This window comes from Opisthorchis viverrini (genome assembly GCF_000715545.1).
Source record: "Opisthorchis viverrini unplaced genomic scaffold opera_v5_502, whole genome shotgun sequence".
Lineage (NCBI taxonomy): Eukaryota > Metazoa > Platyhelminthes > Trematoda > Opisthorchiida > Opisthorchiidae > Opisthorchis > Opisthorchis viverrini.
In genome coordinates, this window is record NW_008752166.1 from 212681 (window position 1) to 235418 (window position 22738).

Sequence of the window (22738 nt, forward strand, 5' to 3'; positions counted from 1 at the left end):
CGGTATCATGTTTGAGATTGCGCAAGCGCTGGCATTCTGTGGTGAGGTCTTTCACAGTAATGTCTTTTTCGTGCTCAAGTTTGGATAGCAATCGCGTGCGAATATCTGAATCCTGAGAAGATTGAAGTCCAGCGACAAAAATGAGGCATTTGAACTTATCTTCTGTAGGCGATCGCAGTTAGAATTTCTCACATTCGCGATTAGCAATACCGGCAAAAGTAACGTAATCGTCGGCCTCACGCTTGGCCAACTTGAGACAGTTGTATCGGACATTAAAAAGTGAATGTTGGTCACGAAAAATTCCGCGAAGTTGTTCCACCGTCTGTGCAAAAGTCAAATCTTTTGGGTGTTGTGGAAGGATAAAGTTGGTGAACCGGTCGTGTTCGAGGGTTCCAAGTTTCCGTACCAAGAGACGGGATTTCCACGCATCATCTTTGCCGGTGAACTCATTCAAGAATGTATCCTCCCAGCGGCTGTACCACGAATCAAAGGTGAGACCAGATGCTGGCTCATAGTGAAATTAGGTTATAGTTGTAGCAATGGAATCCGCAAAGGATAGTGAGCTACCACTTTGAGATGAAACTGAAGTTTGGAGATTGGTGACTGAGTGAGAGGACTGGATAAGTCGCAATTGCGATTATTCAAATTGCGCTTTTTGTTGTTGAAGGATTGATTTCAAATCCTCAGCTGAAATTGACATTCTTGGGTTCGTGAAGGGTTCCCGTCGCCAGTGTCATCTCTAATAATCAGTCAATCAACCTTGTCAATTACACACGAAATTCAGAAGACAAAAAGCCCTGAGGAATTATACTGCAGCAACTGAACAGCCAATATCGAGATTCGAAGAATCAAGAATGGAATGGAACAAAACAGTCCAATGAAAGGCTGAAATAGAGAGAGAGAAATGTGGAGCAATATGTTCGTTAGGAGTGCCTGCTAACAATACCCATGCCAATCGAACTCCCTCTGTCTCTGCCCATGTAACTTCACTGTTGATTCCTCGTTCTCTGTTCAAGAAAATGAACCGTCGTGCACTACCGACACCAACGCTGCAGCGTTTAATGTCTTTGCTGCTTGTCAGATAGGTCATCCGACTTCCCTTGCTGATACCCCGTTATCTTTAAAAATGAATGTGTTATGTCTCCGAAGAACGTATACAAGACCCCACTACGGTACAAATCAACTCAGTTTATTCACGGCTACTCTCTGGACATCTGATGGTCCAGAAGCTGATTCCCATGATCACAGGGGATGGATGTTTCGTTGAATGTGATAGCTGCACACGCCGTGCTTGACTGGATTCTTAGGAACAGGTGGTTGGTGTACTCAAACTGGCGGGACCTATCAGAATCCGTAGCCAACGTACCCAAACCCGGAACACGTTCGTTATCCGTGTGATACCAGGAAAGATGCTCGCCCCCGGAACACGTTCGTTATCCGTGTGATACTATCAAAGATGCTTGCTATGACGAGTTTTTGGGATTTCTTCGGATGACCAAATGCACATCACACGCTGACAATTTTAATGTCCATTAGGGAAGAATAGTTGGAAGATTTTGTGTAGATGTTTTGTAGAACCGACGACGTCGATCATCTCCTACAACAGTACGCGGATCGTCATGCATTTATTGCAAGCACAAAACATCGTATTGTCTGACGTTCTCCAAGCCGCAAACAATCGAACACCCCAATGACCGCATAGCAACTAATAAATAATAATAAATAATCTTTCAACTGTAACATCCTTTCGGTGCCTAGCTTTCATACCACCCGACGAACCACGAGAGCTGAAGTACTGCCGGCTTTCCCAAGCCTAGACAGGAACAGATTGGTTTCGAACCGGTTAGTAAGTTCACGCCTCAACCACTGAGTTGTGTCGAGCTATTGATAGCAATCTTGTTTTCAAGTGCGTCGCTCTTTTTGGGACACGGAACCCGATCATTTCCTGGTCTGTGTCTCGTTTTGCCGAGACCTGATCAGTCTCAAGACTGACCGGGAGAACTGGTGGCTAAGGGAAGCTTCGGCAATCGGGAGTAGTCGAAGCCTTTTCTAAGTTGTTCACGACACCGGACCATAAAACCTCACGACCAGTGGTCTCGTCATAGAGAATTTCGGCTCAAAACTATGCTCCAAGCGCTTTCTTGGGCAGAACCTTTCGGAGAACGTGAACTGGCCCGAGGTGTCCAGCTTAATGAACGCACCATTAGCTTCACCACGAGACACGAACTGCAGTAGATAAAATCAAAAACGAAATTAGACTATTGAGGCAAAACAAACTAACCGTTCTTTACTGTCTCCCATTCCCTTGGATGGAGGAGAATGTCTCGTCCATAGCCTGACAAAGCTCACGCAGGACACATGGAAGGCGAATAAGTGCCAGTGGAATGGCCGATATCTTATGTTCCTATCTTCAAAAAGATGTTAGATCTCAATTTGAGAATTATCGGGGTATCAATCTAGTCGCCATCGCGCTTCCAAGATGTGTACACATGTGAGCTTACTAGCACTGTGAGGGTCTGAGTCGCGAAAATCAAACAGAGTTTCCTCCGGGTCGTGGATGTATTGACATCTTCATGACAGCTCGAACACCGCCACACACAGAAGGTCAGCTATTGTCTTCTCAGGGGTAAAATCAGCGTTCGACACGGTCGATAATGCTGCTTTGTGTCTGTGTTTGCTTCGAATGTGTGCCGAACATTTCTACCATACTCCTCGAATGTTTACACTCGAGCACCCCTGGATGCTTAGAGTTGGAAGGAAAGTGTTGTCCGGAGTGCATCACCCCTCTGGAAGTGGTGTCTGTCAGGACTGCCCTTTGTCTACGTTCGTCATCGACCTCGTGATTGAGTTGCTTATCGGAGCAAATGCCTATACGTACAAGTGCACATTTGGAGCCGCCTATGTACACATTAACTATTTAGAGCATCGTTGTTTCGACTAGAGTTGGGCAATCAGCCGCTTGCCTAAACATATATCGGTCAGTACTTGCGCCGTTCTTCCTCTTCTTATCACTGCAATTCACAATTCAAGTCACCCACTTAAGCGATTTATCACTCACTTGCGGACCTGTAAAATCCCTCAAACATCTACTTGTGCATTGTAGTATGTGTAAACCCGAAAACCGTTCAACTGTAACACCCTTCCGGTGCCTAGCTACCGTGCGACCCGAAGGTTGCACGAGGGCTGGGATACTGCCAGGTCGCCCAAGCCTAGACAGGGGAAGTCGAGAGGCAGAGGACGGGTTCGAACCACGGACCTTCCGGTCAGTCAATGCGCGCTCTAACCACTTGGGCCATCTCGCCCCATTGTAGTATATGTTGACTGTATTTGATCATGTAGGGATGTTAAAAGGCATTAGGTCCCTTCCTGTGTGGTTCGCTTGTACTGTCAAAAAATCTGCTGTTTTTAGAGGACCCGTTATTCATCGAAGTTATCCCTCCAGGAAATATTGCTTGTATGATGATGTATTGCACACGCTATATTTTGCCATGAAATCGATCGCACTCTACCTTGCATGTGAGTTTAGATTCTCAATTATTGATGGATGGACACGTTCATCTACTGAAAGAACCTTCTTGCTAAGGCCCTTAAGACATCTGTCACTTAATTGCTCATTTGTAAAACTCCAAGAAAGGCTAGATCCAGTGCACAAAACACAAGCTGAGAATATGTGTTAGTCGTCCAAAGTTGACAAGTTTTCTATGACGTGTTCTTCAATACCGTAACCCAGAATCTTGGAGCCACAAATCACATAAGGCATTCATAGTCTCAAAGTAACGTGTCCGCCCCGATTTGTGTTGATCCTCACCACGAATGGCGGTTCACCTGCACCATCCTTTGCAACTGATCACATATTCGTACTTTGTTTATTTGCCCCCAACTCTTTTCACTAGATTGGCGTGTTCATCTACTATGGCCTTCTCCATGCCTGGGACTCAGACCCATACAATGATGTGACTGCCGCGTCTGGTGTCCCGATCTACAGTCCGCTCATCTACGATCCTCGAAAGCGACACGAGGCGTGGCGTTTTCTCACCTACATGTTTATACACAATGGCTACGTTCATTTGGCCTTCAACTGCCTACTTCAGCTGGTCCTGGGGATGCTGCTTGAGCTGGTGCACAAGTTCTGGCGTTGCGGTCTCGTCTATCTTCTCGGGGTCATTGCCGGTATGCCCATTTGAACTTTCGCGCCTAATTCTTCTCAGCTTGTCTTTTTAACTTTACATTGACGTCCATTTTTATCTCGGCTTTCTGGGTTTGTGAATTTTTGAACAAAATGCTTCAAACCACTCCTAGTTCACAAACAACATCCGCACATTTCTTAGCGTCTTTCCAATTATTCATTGGCAATAAATTTGAAGCTCTGTGACGTAACCACTGACAGTCCTCAGGCCTGACTCTAATAACCCTGAAAACAGTAGGTGGCTGCTGGATGTGAAACGGTAACCTTATGGTAACCTCAAGCGTTGTCTTCAACATTCGAAGTAAATCACTTTACAGCTGCGTTTCCAACTTCCATCAAAACGACGAGCTTTCCCGGCTGGCTTCGTAAATGCGAGAAATTTTATGAGGGTGGCGTTTTTAGCGTGGCGTGGCTTTCATTCAAAGTAAGCTCCACAGTCTTTCGGTCAAAAGTTGATCCTCAAGACACTGGGATGAAGTTTGTAGTTTGCAATCTCTTAGTGTGCTTGCTGGCTCTCCATGTAGTTTGTAATCTCTCCGAGAGGACACCATTCACACAGTACCATAGTAATGCGTATGCCAGTCGACCGACTTCCTCGAAGGGTTCTTTTCTCACAACCACTTGAAAGGTGGAAGAGAGCCAGAGGCGGTCAAACAATGGCTTGGCAGTGAAGTGTGAAAGCCATTACCAGCAAACTCAGCTGCGCTGGTCACTGCCGTGTTCCTGGATGGGAACCGCTAGACGGGCCACATCAATGGCTAGAGACATTGTCAGACATGGCCCAGTCGCGCCTTCAATGGCGCTCGTCCATCCAAGCTATTGTCTTCAATGCATAGCTCCTTTTCCGACCCCCTCTCCCACTTGACAGCCCACTGACAGTGTTGGATTTATGCACCAATTTATCATCTCCCGCGTGGTATGCACGGTGAGTGAACGGAACTGCGGTAGCTAGAACCACTGTACGACGAGTACGCGGTTATCACAGCTGATAATGAAATGAATGAATGCAACCTCCTTCGTTCGCCTGTGTCTGAACAACTTGCTTCACAAGCCGTCTGTTGATATTTCGAAATCGAAGTTCAACCTTGTGCAGCTTGTCGATGGTCTGTCAACGTGAAATCTCGCTCATTTTGTAGGAAACACGGCTGACAGGGAATAGGACTATCAACAGAAGCCACGTGAGTGGCAGTACATTTCAGTTGTAATTAGGGGTTCTTACAAGAAACGAAGGACAACAGATCAAGTATGGTCATCCAACTATAGCCCCTGATAAGGGTCATGGTGTAGTTGTTCAATTTTGTTCTGTCGAAGTAGCTGGGAAACACGACCACAAAGATCACCCCCGTGAGGCAAACACCTCATCTTCCCGCAAAGTCGAATACGTAAATTTTCTGCACTACGTACCGCTAATCTTGCCTCACGTTAGAAATTGATGTTTCATTCGCACCAGCTATTTTTGTCATGGCTTCTCAACCCATTTGTGCACACTGTACAGAGGTATTTTCGGGTTATGAGTCGTATAACCTTGTCGTCCCTATTCGCTATTTCTTGTTTGCTGATGACACTATAGGTCTTAAGAAAACTTCCTGTAGTTCTACACTTATCCGGTTATCGGGTGGCAACTTGTGCCGGCCTACCTGATGCCCAACAGCCTGTCTGAAACTAGTGAAACCGGTTGTCACAATGTTCACTTCTTATCCTCCTCAAGGTAAACATGCATCTTACACAGAAGATTCGCAGTTTACTGGAAGGAACTGGGTTTGGCGCCCAAGGGCGACCTGTCTTAACGTGGGTAGCTGTACGTCCGTTCCGGATCAGTCTCCTCTTGTGAGAACTATCATTTCTGTGGTCTTTTTGCTCATAGTCACACCACTCCCGTTCGAACGGTCGTGTTCCTCTTCTGGCGTCATTATTCCGGTGAGTTTCGTTCTTACTAGAGCTCATCAGCGGTGCATATCCAATCGCCGTGCCGGGATTTGAACCCCGGGCATCTGACATGCGAGCCGAACGTGTAACCACCATTCCACCAACGCACGTTGGTCACGTCTGAACAGGCGAACGTGTTCACACTTGAGCGATGTGACTGGTGTGCCCGACTCATCGAACGACGGCCCGGTAACTGTAATCACTGTCATAGTTTCCGCCTAATCACCTATACCTGCTCCAACTGGCCCACGAACGTAGCTTACAAATGGCCAAACGAGCTGGTCAACGATAAGAGGTGCACTCAGCTTTTCGTCATTCTCTACTCCTGGTGATCATTTCTGCGCGAAAACCGACGCATGAAAACACATGGGGATTTGTGTATGAGCGACATCCCCAATGCTACACGCCTTCTGTTTGAGGGAGAACCAAGTACAGACCGCAAGGCAGCAGGAAGAGGTGGAAAACAGGCCATCGGAGAGGTCGCTGGAGTCTGGGTCGATCTCATCAGTCAGATTTACCATTTGTTCGACTTCGCTTTTCCAGTCCCTGCACGTTCAAGTGCAACCCACACGGCGGTAGGGTCTCGTTACAGATACTGGCCGTCCCACGGTTCGTGCGCCTGAAAAAGCTCTACTGTTTTCAAATGGCCGTTCAAGACCGAGTTGTTTGCTCAGTGCTCAAGTGAACTCTCGACATGCGGTACTAAATCGGACTTCGTATGTCCCTTTGGTTCGCATATTGTTATAAACCAAATTCTTCGTGCTGATAGTAGACTTGTACCACAACTATAATTTCGCTATTTTCAAACATCACTCGAGGCATGTCCGTTACCTTTCCTTTCCTGTTATCCTTTTGCTTCAGGCTCCTTGGCCCACTCAGTCACAGATCCGTACGTTCTCCTAGCTGGAGCCAGTGGCGGTTGCTACGCCCTGATTGGCGCGCATTTGGCCAGCATCATTATGGTGAGTGGATTGTATCTGGTCAAGCTTTACGGCAAGTCAGATAAAGCTCTAATGCGTGATTTTCGGCCAACCTGAGGATCTTCGCTCCAAAGCTAATGTAATTCACTTGGTTCCCAGGTCTGACTCTATCATATCTGTGACTCAGTTTGTATACTCGTCATGAGATAGTAAGCCTCAATAGTGATTTCTCCTGTACAACGACGTCAAGTTATGTTATGCGCTGTCCAACGGTTTCCCTTTTGTTGGAAATTGTCATTGTCATGAAAGATACCGGAAAAAATAGTTCAGCTGTAGCACCCTTTCGGTGCCTAACTGCCATACCGGCCGAAGGAAGCTAGGATACTGCGAGGTTGCCCAAACCCAGACAGGGGAAGTCGGGGAGGCAGAGGCCGGTTTCGAACCACGGAAATTCCGGTCAGCAAGTTCGCAGTCTAACCACTTGAGCCATCTCGCCATCTGAACATATTTACGACTGCAGCATCTCTTTCTGGATTGGCCATCGGTATCAGATTTGTCATGCTCGCGCACTGGATTTCAGCTTCTGACAACCGAAAGTGAGGTCTAATAAGAGTGAACCACGAGTCATATGGAGTGTCGTTCGAACGAAGATAACGAAATGGTCAGAGGGAGTTCATTTTTATATAGGTATATTCTGGAAGGTTCCTTCATTACCTGCAGCTTCATTCATTCTGTCAAGCGTACTAGTTTTAGCGAGGAACTGACCAGTTTATTACACCGAGGAACAGCTGGCCTCAAGTGCGTTATATGTATCTGCTGTTGCTGGACCTGATAGGCAATGGAATACATGGCACATAGCTAAGGTTAAAACTAGTCACTTTGAAGGATAAGTTGTCAGGAACACAATACCTGAGTAATAAAGAGATGAACCTCATTGATGAGGAGTTCCATGAACCCCTGGGAACAAGTCGGTAGGCCATTTGAGGCAGATGGCGTGAGATACTTACCCGAAAACAGGTCAACAAGATGATGACGTGTGCACCAGATAGTTCAATGGTTTAAATGTGAGAGAAGACTGATCGGAAAGTCCGTGGTTCGAACTTAACTTCTGCATCTCTCCTGTCTCGGTTTAGCTAACGTGTTAGCATCTCAGCTCTTGGGTTTCTTACAGGTAGCCAGGTGCCGAAAGTTGGATACAGCTAACCGATTGATATGACCATTGTTTATGCCTAGTAAGCCTAGTAGGTCTTGGTCTAACGATCCTAGAATGGTGGAGAAAGATATTTTTGAAGGCAGGTTTGGTTATGAAATCAAGATCCAAAAAAAATTCGTTCAGCTTTAGCACCTTTTAGGTGCTAGTTGCCATTCCACCTGAAGGTTGCACGAGGGCTGGGATTCTGCCATGTCGCTCAAGCCTAGACAGGAGAAGTCGTGAGTTAGTGATCGGGTTCGAACCACAGACCTTCCGGTCAGTGAATTCGCGCTCTAACCACTTGGGCCATAGGTTGTGAACTACAACCTTCGTGGTCCGAGATGCCTCTAGGAAGTCACAAGTTGGGGAGCTCACTGTGACTTTCGGTTAGCCTGATCTGTGATAGTTCAGTAAAGAAGCCATTTGGAGTGACGAACGTGAAAATAGCGAAAAATTTCCGACCCAGCTTTGTGCTTAGACTGGATAATGTGTCTGCAGTTGACATTTAGGAAGGAGGATTTCAGACGTCTTGTTGGTGTTAAGAGAGCGGTGGGAATTACAAAATTTTTTACTCTTGCCGGAGGATGCCTTCTTCAAAGCAGAAGTGCACAAATCAGGTGACCAATAGTAAAGGGACCAACCTAATTACATCTCTCCTTAATTAATTAATTAAAACGAAAATAGTGTAATTCGGGAATTGGAAGCGGTCAGGTCGCTTATTCCGCAGATGTGCGTCTTGGTGAGAAATAAGATCAAATGGAGAACAGATAGTAGGACGCATTCTCATTTTGAATATTTCTTGCGGAATGAGACCGAGAATTGAGCCCAGCGTCGTATTGCGTACCGTTTTAACTGGCAACCGAAGCTCTGATTGGTGAATCTAATGTGTCGCTGTATCTTCTGAACCTACGGACTGTTCAGAGTTTATTAAATCTATGGCGCTAATGGATTTCTCGTTCGCTGGCGTTCTTCCGTATATGTCATAAGTGTTTGTGTTCATCCTACGCTTCCGTTATCTGCTTTTGTCCGAGCAAACGTAGCAATTTAGCCGGCATGGCTACCGTGCTGTTTATTTGTTCCTCTCCACGGAGACGTTATCCTTTTCAATCAATTGCGTGTTGCCTTGCGTAAACAACTTGACTTCCCACTGTTTCTGCTCCCGTTGGACACTGTATTGCCTATTTGGGGCGTTTCCTCTAAATGTCCGTCGAAGTCTCTGATGCTCTGGCTCGTGTACCTTGGTGGAACCGTCCGAACATGTTCACGGGAAAGTCTAGCATCTTTGCGGTAGTATCGTACTGATGGGCCTACTCTCACAGAAATGCCATAAAGTAACTTAGACGGCGCTGCAATCACCTCGTCCACATTCACTCTGTGGACAAAACAAAATTCTTGTGAATAACAAATGTTTGCGGTTTGCGGAGTGTTGTCTGCGAAAGCATACACAATTGCAGCATGGAGCACCACTGGGAGCGAGATGGCCCAAGTGGTTGGGGCGCGAATTTACTGACCGGAAGGTCTGTGGTTCGAACCCGACCTCTGCCTATCGACTTCCTCTGTCTAGGCTTGGGCAACCTGGCAGTATCCTAGCTTCTTTCGGGCGACATGGCAGTTAGGCACCGGAAGGGTGCTACAGCTGAACGACTTCATGGAGCATCACTGGCCGACTACGTACTGATGCGATAGTTCCCAATGGTAACCATGGTGTGCTTCCAGCATCTCTTGATCTGTGTGCCTTTATTCAATCTAAGTAGCTCACATACAGAGATCCTCGACCATGCTCTAACTGACTCTGTCCACATGGTTTGTTTTTCTTACAGAATTGGAAAGCAATGCAGGACAAGTGGCTGGACAATCCAATAAACTTTCTATCCAGCGGCGTTGTCCGATTGTTCTTAATCCTTCTGTTGGGTGAGTCTACCGATTCATCGCTTATTTCGCCCGAACGGACAGCGTTTTTGTGATAGATTTTTTTAGTTTAAACCTAGTGTGGTTGGCTTCCCCACCTCTCATAGCTTGTTCTCCTCAACAAACAACCTAAGGAAAGACACGGGGCTGTAGGCTATGCGGTTTTACCTGAACCTACGTCCCCCTCACTTCCACTGGAGTTTGAGGTTAGCTCCCACCCATTGGGGTACCCATTTGCAGTGCGGCGCTCTCAGAAGTCTAAAATTGAAATCGGCTTGAATCTACGAGTAAACGGTTCGTAGTGCAACTTACATGTGTTCTGTAAGCGTTGATCAGTCGTGTGGATGCATTCCTCATACGGACGTTCACTTCTGACTTAGTTGCCGAATTCCATCGTCAATTGTTACTCAAAGTAAAGGCCTTTTCTGGAACAAAAATCTGCACGCTGACAGAAATTAGAACAGTGCATCAGGAACTCACAAAGAAAAAGTCATATCCCTGGAGTTTCTGGTGGCTAATTTATATTTGTATCCGCTCGAGATGACTCAAGTGGTCAGAGCACGAATTGACTGACCGAAGGGTCCGTGGTTCGAACCCGACCTCTGCCACTCGACTTGACTGACCGGAGGGTCCGTGGTTCGAACCCGACCTCTGCCACTCGACTTCCCCTGTCTAGGCTTGGCCGACCTAGCAGTATCGCAGCCCTCGTGCAGCTCGAGATTGAACCGCATCTTCTAGGTCAGTATGACGTTGACCGTCTGCCGATTTCTGTCTCTTTCGTCAGAACACAAACACATGCCTTCGAATCGGACATAATATGCGAATGCTATTCATTTGATGGAATTCTGGTTTCTGTTCGTTCAGGCAGGTGATGCGGATGCTTGAGTCAGAAGGTTTCACAGATTGGTCGTTCAAAAAAAAACTCTTGACCTTTTCGTTTTTTCTAGCTCTTATTTTCTATGAAAATACTTTGCGTGTGATCTTTTGCTGTAGAGTCGTGTGACACAATAGTATACGTTTGGCACATGCTTGTATCCAATACGATCAGCTTGCTGGATCGCACTGTGCAGTCCAATCATTGCGTCGTCCAATCATGCGTACTAAAAGATTACCCGCTAGCTTGTGACGTCAACAAGAGTTGTGTGTACGAAAACAAAGCGCTGGCCTGGCATTAGCGGTTGAGTTTATCTACGAAGGTTCAGTATGTTTGTACATGTCGATGGACGCTTGATGATCATGATGCTGCGTTGGTTGGGACATGTGTTGCGTATGCTGAACCGTCGTTTGCCGAAGAGCGTGTTGCTTTCCATGCCCAATTCAGAGTGGCGTAAACAGAAAGATGACCAACCCTTGACTTGGCAGAGTATGGAGGAGATCACGAAACGCTTGGGTGCTGTCGGTGCTACTCGCCTTCCAGGCTGGGGACCGCGTGATCCTCACTGTGTCTGGTTGGAGACGTTACAAGATATGGCTGCCAACCGATGTCAGTGCCGACCTTGTTGTCAGTTTCTATCCACATTGCTTGAGTGAGCGTCTGGAGGTATAAGCACCTCAGAATGATTGTGGTAAGCTTGCACTAAGTCCCTTCCCCGTCCACCTTTACTCTTTTCTTTCAAATAAATCGTGGTTGTATGGCAGTGTTGAACACTGATATCATGCTGCCGATGATGATGGTCATGAAAAACAATATAGTAGAGAGGTGACGAATATTCGCTTAGCTTGCTAAAGGCCTGATAGACCAATTCAATTTTGGAGCTAGCCATCTTTTCTAGACACCTGACTTCAGTTCGACCATTGGTTGTCGGATCAACGAATATGAATTCAGTCAAACATAATCCCGGAGGGAAGACAACCTTTTCGACGGATCTCCCTTACAAGGGAGTGTCCTACAAACGAAGCTGCCACGGATGTTGCCGCACGTCGTGCGTGTGGAATTGAAATCGCACTGATTCGTCACAGTTCCGTCTAGTAGATCCACCTACGATTTCTGTCAATGGCTTGAATTTTTGAAAGGACAAGAATGTCGTTCGCATATCCAATGTCTGTGAGCGAACGTCGCGGGAGCATTTCGACTTAGGAGTCTTCACGGGCGACAGAGAAATTTGAAGCAGCACATCAGTTGTGAAATTGAAGAGGAATGTTGAGATAGTCCAGTCTGTCCGACATCACTGAAAGTGGCAAACTCAGGCGAGAGCTTCCTGTATACTCGTTCGCACCCACAGGAGTTCGCATACAATGCCGTCATAAAGGAGGGAAGTTTGGAAAGGACACCTTTGATCGCCAGACACTGCCAAAGTTGCTGACGGTCGACAGAATCAAAAGCATCTTTCAAATCCAGAAAAACTACCAACGTGGGACGTCTGAATGAGTGAGGCTGTTCAAGGATTTGTCTCAAGGTAAACATCTGGTCGATGCATCCACGACCAGAGCGAAACCCAGTTTGTCTTACATCATTGAAAGTGCTGTAAGCCTACTGTACTATCACAAGGGATATAAATTTAGATGGGACCCTCTAGTAGACCCCTGTCGACCGCAAAATCAAAAGCAGCTTTCATGTAAAAGACGACTGTCGTGAGACGTTTGAAAGAGTCGCTTTATCCAAGAACTTGTCGATACATCCTCGACCAGGACGAAACCCAGCTTGATTTTCACGAATATGTCTCTTTCGATAATCGATCAACCTGAGCAAAAATTGCCAGAGAGCACCTTAGATGTGACATATACGCGGCTGATTCCAAGATGCTATGCTCATGACCTTCTTGTGCCATTTGGAGACAGATGCTGGTCGATGAGCTTTATTCCACAGGTATTCTGTTTTCGTTCCAAACCTGTGGTGTGTTCGTCAGACTGATCACCCGGATTTGACAGCCTTCCTTGAAGAGTGTGGGGTACACACCATCCAGGTCCGCTGGGTTCTTCGTGCGGTTGTTTTGAAGGAGACCGGCTGAACCGTCCTTTGAAGTACCCAGTCCATCGCTCAATCACCGATTGTTTCAGTGGATCACGGTTCTATCTTTTTCGCATATTGTTTCGCCGGCAGTTGTCCTCTACTGACTGATTGACCGAATCAGCTGAAATAGGGCGCGGTTGTTGCCTGCAGAGAAAGTCGTTTCCATCTTCTGGGTCCTCGAAGTCCACCAGCGCTCTGTTATTCTTCAGGCTCCTGATTTTCCCGTGTTGAGGGATCTGCGTGCGCCATCATACTCGCTAGTTGCTGGTGTGGTCTTTCTGGCAGGAATAAAATCTCCTGATCTCGATGATATTCGCTGTCCATTTAGTCGTGTTAGATGGCTTGGACAAACAGTTCTGAAAGCTTTGAGCACAGCTTCTTCAACCCGCTTCCATTCAGCCTCCAAGCAATCTTCATCATCTGTATCACTGAGTTCCCAGCAGTTTTCTAGACAGGTCAGCTTGATAAGCTCGAGCTTGTGAAACTTGCCCAAGTTGGTGAATGGATTCGCTCTGGTTTGGCACACGTAACGCTGAGCGACGGAGAGCGAAGTAGTAACCGGCCCCGCACAATGGCTTGACAAGAGTCAAGTTGTGTACTGCGGAAGGAATGACATTTGAGTCCTTCCATCGTTTACTGATAGCCATATGATCCAATCGAGTCCATGAATGTCTCACGGTTGGTGGCCTCCAAGTAACTTGATGTGAGCGTCTCTGCTGAAAGTTTGTACTTGCTCTGTACACAACGGAAGCAGTCTCTCCCCATCATCGGTACGCTGGGCATGAATTCCAAATCTGGCACCTAACTGTGTTTCTTCTGAGCTTAGGCGTCCACATTGGGCATTCCCATCACTCGCCAGGATTGTTCTATACCTCCTTCTTTTCGGCCGAAGCAGTCGGGACCGATTTTTGTTAAAAGCCGTCCTTATCGGTCTCAGAACTACTGTCTGTCAGAACTTACGCTGATACGACAAACAAACAACGTTTGCCGCATTGACCTGTATTAATCTTACTTGAGCCGGACAACCGCACAACGCAAAGTCGACTGTTTACTAGGATCCAATTCAGTAATGCGCTTTCAGCGTTGGGGCTGAGCGCAACTCCCATACACTATGAGACATTGTGTCAGGGTCACCAGACATCAGAGAAGTGAAACATTTCGGTTTGTCCTAGGAGGCTTTATATGCACAGCAAAGGTCGGCTCTTGTATGCGTGTTCCGGAGACACATCGTATATCGACAAGAAGGGATGACTGTTGCCCAATCTAACATAGATTACAGACGTGAAGGCTGCAACACGGATCAAATCTTTTGGAGTTACTAAGTGGTTATTTCGATTTATTTTTCTAGGCGATGGTTTACACAAGGAACCACTACTGGGGGAGTGAGCAGAGTTGATTGCAGTGCATCATTCGGTGGATGGAGAGAGGGTGTGGGCTAGGGCCGTTGAGTGAAGAGCTCCAAGGCGAGTGGTACTCCTCCATTGCCCAAGCCGAGGATGGGATTTTGTTTGAGGCACCCCACCTTGAGCTTGGGCCTCAAAAGTCTTACCCACAAGGCAGCGGGAGGAGTTTTTGTTCGGAGAACCCTGCCCCCAGCCTCTGACTCAAAAATCTGAGTAGTGAGGTGGCGGTTGTTAGGGCTTTCTTGCGGAATCACTCCAGGAGCTAATGACTCATTAGTCTGACCCACTTGGCTGTAGGTAGCCGGCGTGGCCCTAGGGCGCAGGGAATAGGGCATTACTATCTCGTTCCTAGTGCAGCTGCGCACAGCAGGTGCCTCCCGAAGAGCACCGGACTCTGGTTTTAAAAGTATTTTGACCGTGTTGAATAATGCGCCGGCGGTCACGGTCAACCATTGGGCAATCGTAGTGTGCGGTTTTTGGGGCCGACCTTTTCCAACCCTCCTTCCTCAGAGAAAGGCAGTGTCGCTGTTTCCATGAATGTGGACATGGTGGTCCCCTGGAGGGAACATCTAACTGTCTCCACACTCCCATCGGAGAGGACAGTACGATTTTACCTCCAGACTGCCGCGCAATACGATTACTCGAAGTACGGAGACTCGCTGTTCTTTGTCGGCTGTTCCTCACGGGCCTTCCTGTCATGGCTGAACAGCCAGTATAATCTGTTGCATCATTGCAGCGCATAAGCACGTCTACAGCGATAAGGTGGCAGCTTTAGGTCGAGTGTAGTCAACTGACTATAGTGCTAAACGGCCGAGTTAACCTTGGCATACCCTCACCTTCACCTACTGAGATATGCCGATAATTTTGAGCTTTCTGGTTGTTGCCGGTTTTTGTTTTGTGACCGAACTTTATATGGGGAAACTGTGTTGGTGTTGGTCACTCGATAAGGCTTACTCACCATTTCTAGAGGCGGCAATTACGGGAGTTAATCGTTCGGCCGTGGCACTTTTCCCGTACCATGCTCCCTGAAGGAAGCGCGAGTGCTGGGATACTGCCCAAGCCAGGGCAGGGGAAGTCGAGAGTCAGAGGTCGGGTCCAAATAGATAGATTGGGAGGATGCCTTTGTTTCGGTGCTACGTATGAATCATCCACCTTTCCCCACCACATTACTTTACCCGTATAACTCATATCTTGTCGGTTAGTCAAATACCGAGGAACAATAAGTTGGACCGATTCTATGACCTTCAGTGGAAGTACCGATAGCTTTCTTTACGAGTGTGTAGGCCTTGACCAAAGTCTTTGATGAGTCTCGCTTGCTGTGTCGCGTGGAATTTTGACGCCAAAGAATACGAGTTCTGGCACGACAAAATCATGAGTGACTTTCGAAAGCTAGCAATATTCAGTTGCCTATAAATATCTAAATCAAAAACCTACTGAAACATTCCAGTAGCTTAGCTTATGGTTTTTTTAGAGACTAACTGAATAACCGCATGAATCGTCAATTCGTTAGCTCACATGATATATTCTGAGGTGTGTTTCTACACACCAACGAAGTGAAATTTGTTATCCTTGCAAACGCAAGCCACGTCCAATAGAACGTGCGTGATAATTTTGTCCCTTCACCATTTATTAGCTAGTTTCAGTTACGTGATCTGGTACCACAATGGTTTTTCCTCTCTCACTCCTTCCCCACACACCAGCTGGTAGCGACACTGGATTGGCTATTTACGCGCGATACAAAAACCCGCTGGGCACTCGTGTCGGGTTCTCTGCCCATCTCGGTGGTTTTGTTGCCGGTACGTCCTTTTTTCTCGCTGCATGGGCCCCTATAGCGGAGTGCTCCCCTTGCAATAGTTTTTCACACAAAACTTTTCCGATTATCACCGTCTCAGAGCACAACCACGCGGTTCGAATCCGACCTCTGCCTCTCAACTTCTGTCTAGGCTCGGACAACCTGGCCGTAGCGAAGCCGCTGTGGTTCCCTTTGGTGGCGTGGCTGTTAGGCACCGAAAGCGTGCTACAGCTGAACGATTGTTTTGGAGTAATGCCCCTAGAATTTGAAAGAAAGCAACTCTCTCTAACTTAACACCTATCGTGTACTAATACACATGTAAAGTAATAAGTCGCCACCATTCGCAGGTAGCACCCTTACTGTGCATAATTATCACTGCACGTGAGGGAAACAAGACGGTAAAACCATATTGGGCTCGAACCATGACCTTCCGGTCAGTAACCCATCAGAAACCTATCAGACGTAACTAGCAGTAGAAAGCTTAAGCAGTTGGAACTGGGAAAATGAATTCAAGAGTCCACCTACTACGTGGGTGAAAGAGATCTTTGATTTTTTTCATAAAGGTTGCTGAAAACTCTTCGACCTTGTGAGTAGTTTCCTTTACGAAAATATACTGCGATATCTCGAATATTGTGCCAATGGAAACATGAGGCGGCCTGTGTGCGGCACCTTCAGTTGTAGAATATCATAAACGAGAGATTCAGTTGAGTCTCTCGTGAAAACCAAATTGATTCGCAAATGAGTGCATTTCTCGAGATCTTTAATTGTTCACTGCCTTTGTTGGTGGCGTACTATTTTTCGCCCAAACTGTTGAAAAAAACGTGTACTTCCCCTCATTCGAAATCCACCTCACTTGGCGATGGGATTTTCAGTGGAAAGAATCCCCGGGTCTCCTCGCCCTCCTTCACACTTATTCCGGTATTCCGATAATCTATCTCACCGAGTCTCCACGGACTCGTGATATACACACGAAGCGAAACTCGAGTACGATGGACCAACATTTGCAATGTTGTTCGCTGTTTTACCAGAAGCATAGCTTATTTTGTGTTCTGAGGGGTTCAGTCTGATATCCGTTATGAGGCCAATGATGGCGTTTATCATCACGCTTAAGATCGTACACGCTTTGTCTTGCTCTGGCAGTTTGAGACTGGATGATTACAGAAGTCAATGGTATCCATATCTATCCCCAGTCCTTCAGGCTCGGAGATTTAGGAACAATAGTGGCTGTGTTATCCTCCATCCAGCTGTTTTCTTTTGGGTTCAGAAATGTGTTCACACTGATTGCGCTCAGGTAGTAACGTTCGTTTTATAACGCTACCTCATAACCAGTGGGTGCTTTTTATTCGAAATCGCTCAGCTGTGACACCATTTCGGTGCCCAGCTGCCATGCCACACGAAGGAAGCACGAGGGCTGGGATACTGTCAGGTTGCCCAAGCCTAGACAGGGGAAGTCGAGAGAGAGAGGTCGGGTTCGAACCACAGACCTTCCGGTCAGTAAATTCGCGCTCTATCCACTTGGTCCATCTTTTTAGTCCAGTTGGTATAAACTAAGACGCGCGGAATTCCGGCCATGTCATCGCACCAAGCATCCGTAGCGAATATGGTCAATCTACGCTCGCTTACCTTCATCATGGTACGAAGATTACTGGTGGTTGATCAGATGGCAGTTGATCTGTTCGCCGAGCTTGGCAATTGGCTTGCGAACGTTTCGTCCCCAGTCGAGGAGACAGTGCGCACTCAACTACGCACTGACAATGTCTCCTCGACTGAGGACGAAACGTTTGCAAGCCAATTGCCAAGCTCGGCGAACAGATCAGCTGCCATCTGATCAACCACCAATAAGCACACCGGAGCCACCTATATTTTGACAAATTGGTACGAAGATTAATTTAATCCCGACCACGTGATAACTTGATGTGAGTTAGTCAGACTGATGAGTAGCCGCTTCTGACCGAACTGCTTAGCGTTCACGGTTTCGAAGCTCTCTGGAGTTCCGTGAGATGCACACAGTGCTGATGATTCCCGTAAGTATGAAACAGCTGTACAGTGTTTCTTGGCTTTTCAGCGTATTTTCGCCTCATCTACAGGTTGAATGGTTGTAATAAGCCGTGTGCGAATTTCTCGGTTGGTTGTGTGATTTGTCCCAACGGTTGACTGCTTGTTTTGACTTCGTTTTTGACGGCTCGAGCGTTAACGTGTACTGTTAAGTTTCACTCATCATATCATTATAGCGGCGGCCTCTTGTGTTTGCCTGCTTAGCTTACTCCATCGGCTTTACACATGCCTCACTGGGTTGCACTGTATCAGGCTCTGTTCGCGACCTATGCATAGGTCGGATGGTAATGGGTCCTAATGAAAAGTACTCACTCACTGAATGTTGTTCGCTAGACTTCACCGACATCGAAAGTAGGTACTCAATCGATTTTTCCTCTGTATCAGCCACAGTGTACTGTTCGCTTCCATTTTTTCAGGTATTCTTCTGGGAATACCCATTCTACGTAATCTTCAAGTCGAGAAGTGGGAAAAAGTTTGTTTTTGGATTTGCATTGTTGTCTTCGCGTGTTTCGTCATGGCTGCAATTTTATTCAATGGATTTTGTATACGAATTAACTATTGTCCCGCTTCTGTGTATTGATAACTGTCCCAAGTGCCTCCTTCCATGTTGATCCCCTTTACTCCAGCAGTTCTATGATTTATTTACCGTCTCCTAGTTTTGTGCTTGTATCGCCACAAATACTGTTATCGTTTTGGATTCTCTTCTATCATGTTGTTGATTTGTTCGACCAAATGTCTACAAAACGCCAGTTATGTTTCAATCAATTCATATGGATCAGCCTATTTTAAGAACACAATGTAATTCCCTGGTGGAGCATTCCCGCCTATCTGCTGCATTTCCTGTCCGAGCTAACTTTGTTCGCCTTCGTTCACCCAATCATATCGTCCTGGACAGAGCTTGTGTACAACCCCTTGCTTCTTTTTTCAGGCTTGCTTTGACATCATGTGGATGTTTTTGCCTTAGTCTCCTCTCAGCTGATTTGCTTGCATAGAGCCCCATGGTTTACCTTTTGCAACTTGACGAGTTTGATATTGAATATTGCGACCGAAAACACTGACTTTCATTTCGCTGACCTCGTTCTGCCCAGGGAAAGCGGATAAAGTGACCTCTTCCGAGATGGAGGTCCCTTAATCGGGGGGTGGGGTGGGGCGATGACTCCCTCACTTTTGAAAGAAGTCCATTGTCTACACTTATATTTAAAGGGCGTCAGATTGTACTGTAGCTCAGTCATGTCGGAAAACTGTTTGAGGGAGAGATACTTTGTATTCGTTTTGAATTGTGGTTAGGTTGGGCTCATGCTGATTATCTGTCAGCGACGTCCTCTGCAAGCGAATTAAGTTCCTTTAGATGCTAACGAACTAGAACGTCACTTTGTGCTAAAAGTGAGTACATCCCAAGACCGATCATCGCCTGTATTCTCCGCTGACTATTCTAGTACCAGAATGGCAACAATACCTTCGAAGCCATACGGAAGCTCTACGACGCTCAACATGAGCAAAACCTTGGAGCGATATTTTTGGTTGAATAAGGACCATGGTCCCGGTAAAGAACGTACAATCTGTGTACATAATTCAATCCTCAGATTGTTTAGGTTGACTGAACACCCGGACGGCTTGATTTATAAAACATGGAAGACGAATTCCAATCAATGGAAAGGAATCGACAATATTTTTCATGGATGTGTGAATGATCACAACGCCAACATTCACAATGCCCGGTTCTTCCAGAGCGGGCCGGGTTCACAAACCGATTTCCTAAACAATTCATGGCCTCTAGTGCTTCAACTGGAATTGGGAACAGCATGCGACGACCATTTGGTACTTACTCATAACCATAATAACCGGCCAAAAGAGCGAAATGAAACACATACCACCAACAAAACCACTTCTCCTTTGGTCTCATCCAAACTGTTAGGAGAACCGGCTCCGAACGTAACGGGACTATATAACAGCCAATGGAATAACCGCTTTTGTTGAGACATTTCATTGGTTGTTCTTCACTCGCCCTTGACACATGAGTTGTATTCTTAGTATCACTTTTTTGACCCGCTTGTACGCGACAGTGATCAATAGATCAGCCGGTTCGCACGTTCATTGACTTTTTTCTGGTTTAGTCAAACGCACCAGGCGATCAATTGGTTATCCAGACCGGGGTTCACGGTAATAAGAAGGCATTAAGGAGATTGTGGTCCACGACACAAACATACCAGTCTTATGCATCCGATTCGGTAACCAATGACAAACTGTAGTGAATCAGAATGATTGTACTCAACTATTGGTTGATCATTCTCAACTATGGTGATCCTTGGCAACCTAGTTCTCTCTGCGAAAACCACGCTGATGGACACAATTTGGTGTGCACGTACACAAGCATTCTAGGACAAACAGCGGCTATCTCATTTGAACGCATCTTTTCCCAGTTGCGTCCAATTATTCCATAATATGCCGCTGAAAGACAGACCTTGATTGGCTCACTTTCTAGACACAAGGGTTCGAGAACAGTGCAAGCCAAACCTTGGTTGTCAAACAAATGCCGCATTCTAACGGACGTCATAGGAAGACCCTTACACTGTTGATCCGTGGCGAACTGCCATTGGTTGTATTTTGGTGTGTAGGCGGGCTGTGGATTCACACTCCAAGTGATCAAGCTACTTCCAGCTAGCTACACGATTACCTAGACTGATCGCTACAGCCGATCAGATGGTTCGCAAGAAAAGAAAATCAGTATCTGGTTAATTAGAATCCAGTCGCAACTAGCTGTCTTGAGAAGCCACATTGCTATATATACCTGGCTGTATGACAGAAGGCTTCTGTGATTTCTGTTGCCAGGAGAATGTCGTATGTGTGTTAATTGTCCACAGATGTGGTAGGAACGGAAGGTTCATTTTCAAACCCAAGGAAATTTGCGATGGAACTGCTGAAAAACCTCGTAGACACCCGTTTTTTTGGGTCCCATTCTATCAGGAAGGTCAGTTTCCTGAAATCAACCACTGAATGCCCGAAATCTACCGAGACTTTCAGCTCCGCTAGATGTTGACCAGATAGACAACGCCCCCTCAATATGCAGCGCGTCACAGCCTTGTATCAAACCCAGACGGCACGAGTCAGCGTTGATCAAAGTCAGACAACGCCCCCGCGATATGCAGCACGTCGCAGCCAGACCGTGTGCGTCAGCATTGGGCCAAGTTCAGACAGTGTCCTTCCAATAAAAAGCTCGAAGCCGTTGCACTTTTCGCACTCACGCTCTCGCACCCGCTTTGTTGAGATATAGCTGTTGTGTTCCCTTCCGTGAGTCTTTTCTCTCCGACACTAGGCACTGGAGCGGGTCAGCAGCAGATACCACAGGCCGGCGAATCAGCAGGTATAACACATTCCGTCCGGTGTGCACCAGAATAAGTTTTCATCCCTTGTTGCTTGAGGTGTGGTCAGCATTTTCATCGTTTATTCCTGCAATTGCAAGCGATTTTCGCTCCTGGTCGATCGAAGTAAGGGAGTTACTGTACCCATTCAAGACACTGCAGCATGCTTCCAGGTATTCTAAAGTTGCTCTTGGTTTTTCGTACAAACGCACCATCTCGGGACTGCTCCGTCGAAAAACTGCAAAGCAATCTGAATAACCTGATTCGAAAAAAATGTGAAAACGGTAGATGTTCCTGTAATTTCTGTTTCAGCATAAAGGGTCAGAGTTTTCTCCGCTAATGCAGACCGCCCACAGGGCAGTGTAGTCTTTTTGCGGATAAGTAACTAGTTAAGTGAGATCAACTAAGTTGGTATTTTTAAGCGGGACTTTCCCAGTATGCTTTCAAAAGAAGGCAGTCATCGCTGGGTTTTGAAGGAACCCCTACTGTCAGTTTCCCCTGCCTCAACTCGGACTTTGTCAGAGAGTGACCGATTGTTGCCCTTGTAGGCTTCATATTTTAATTCTCATTAAAGTTTGTAAAAGCTATAGAGACTTCCTTACAAGGCATAGTTGTCTGTCTAGTTTCTTCTGCTACTGAATACTGTTGTCGCCGACCAGTTGCTAAGCTGGGCGAACGGATAAACCACCAGTAAGCGGACCCGAGCTAGGCGATTGTCCGGCTGCTTAGCTTTAAAAATTGTCACAAATCGCCTTGGTCACCTGACACAAGCTGTTCGGCGTGATCATTCAGTGCAGAGCTATGATCATCAAACAACTGTTTGTGTTTTTTTTTAGAATTTAGTCAGCAGCCAATCTTATTCGTTCACTTTACTGTCATTAGTGAGGTACTGATTCACAGACGGGATGATGCGGGCATTAGTACTCCTGATGCGCTATGGGACTGGTCCCAGATGTATCGCTGCACTCCATACTGCCAACCTCTTCTGGTTACTACTGGCCGATTGCCCATCGAGGCATCACCATCTTGTTGGGAATTTGGATATGC

The 22738-nt window shown here is 46.6% G+C and overlaps 1 protein-coding gene across 1 annotated transcript in view; it reads left to right on the forward strand.

Annotated features, from left to right (window-relative positions):
• Positions 1-19402, forward strand: part of T265_11479 (hypothetical protein) — a gene marked incomplete at both ends in the record, with an annotated part of 29639 nt that extends 10237 nt beyond the window's left edge. Inside the window, 5 exons of the mRNA XM_009178146.1 lie at positions 3894-4170; positions 6974-7074; positions 10045-10135; positions 16186-16281; positions 18749-19402. Coding sequence (XP_009176410.1) covers positions 3894-4170; positions 6974-7074; positions 10045-10135; positions 16186-16281; positions 18749-18912 — 729 coding nt within the window. The remainder of the gene's footprint in view (positions 1-3893; positions 4171-6973; positions 7075-10044; positions 10136-16185; positions 16282-18748) is intronic.
• Between the last annotated feature and the right edge of the window lie 3336 nt (positions 19403-22738).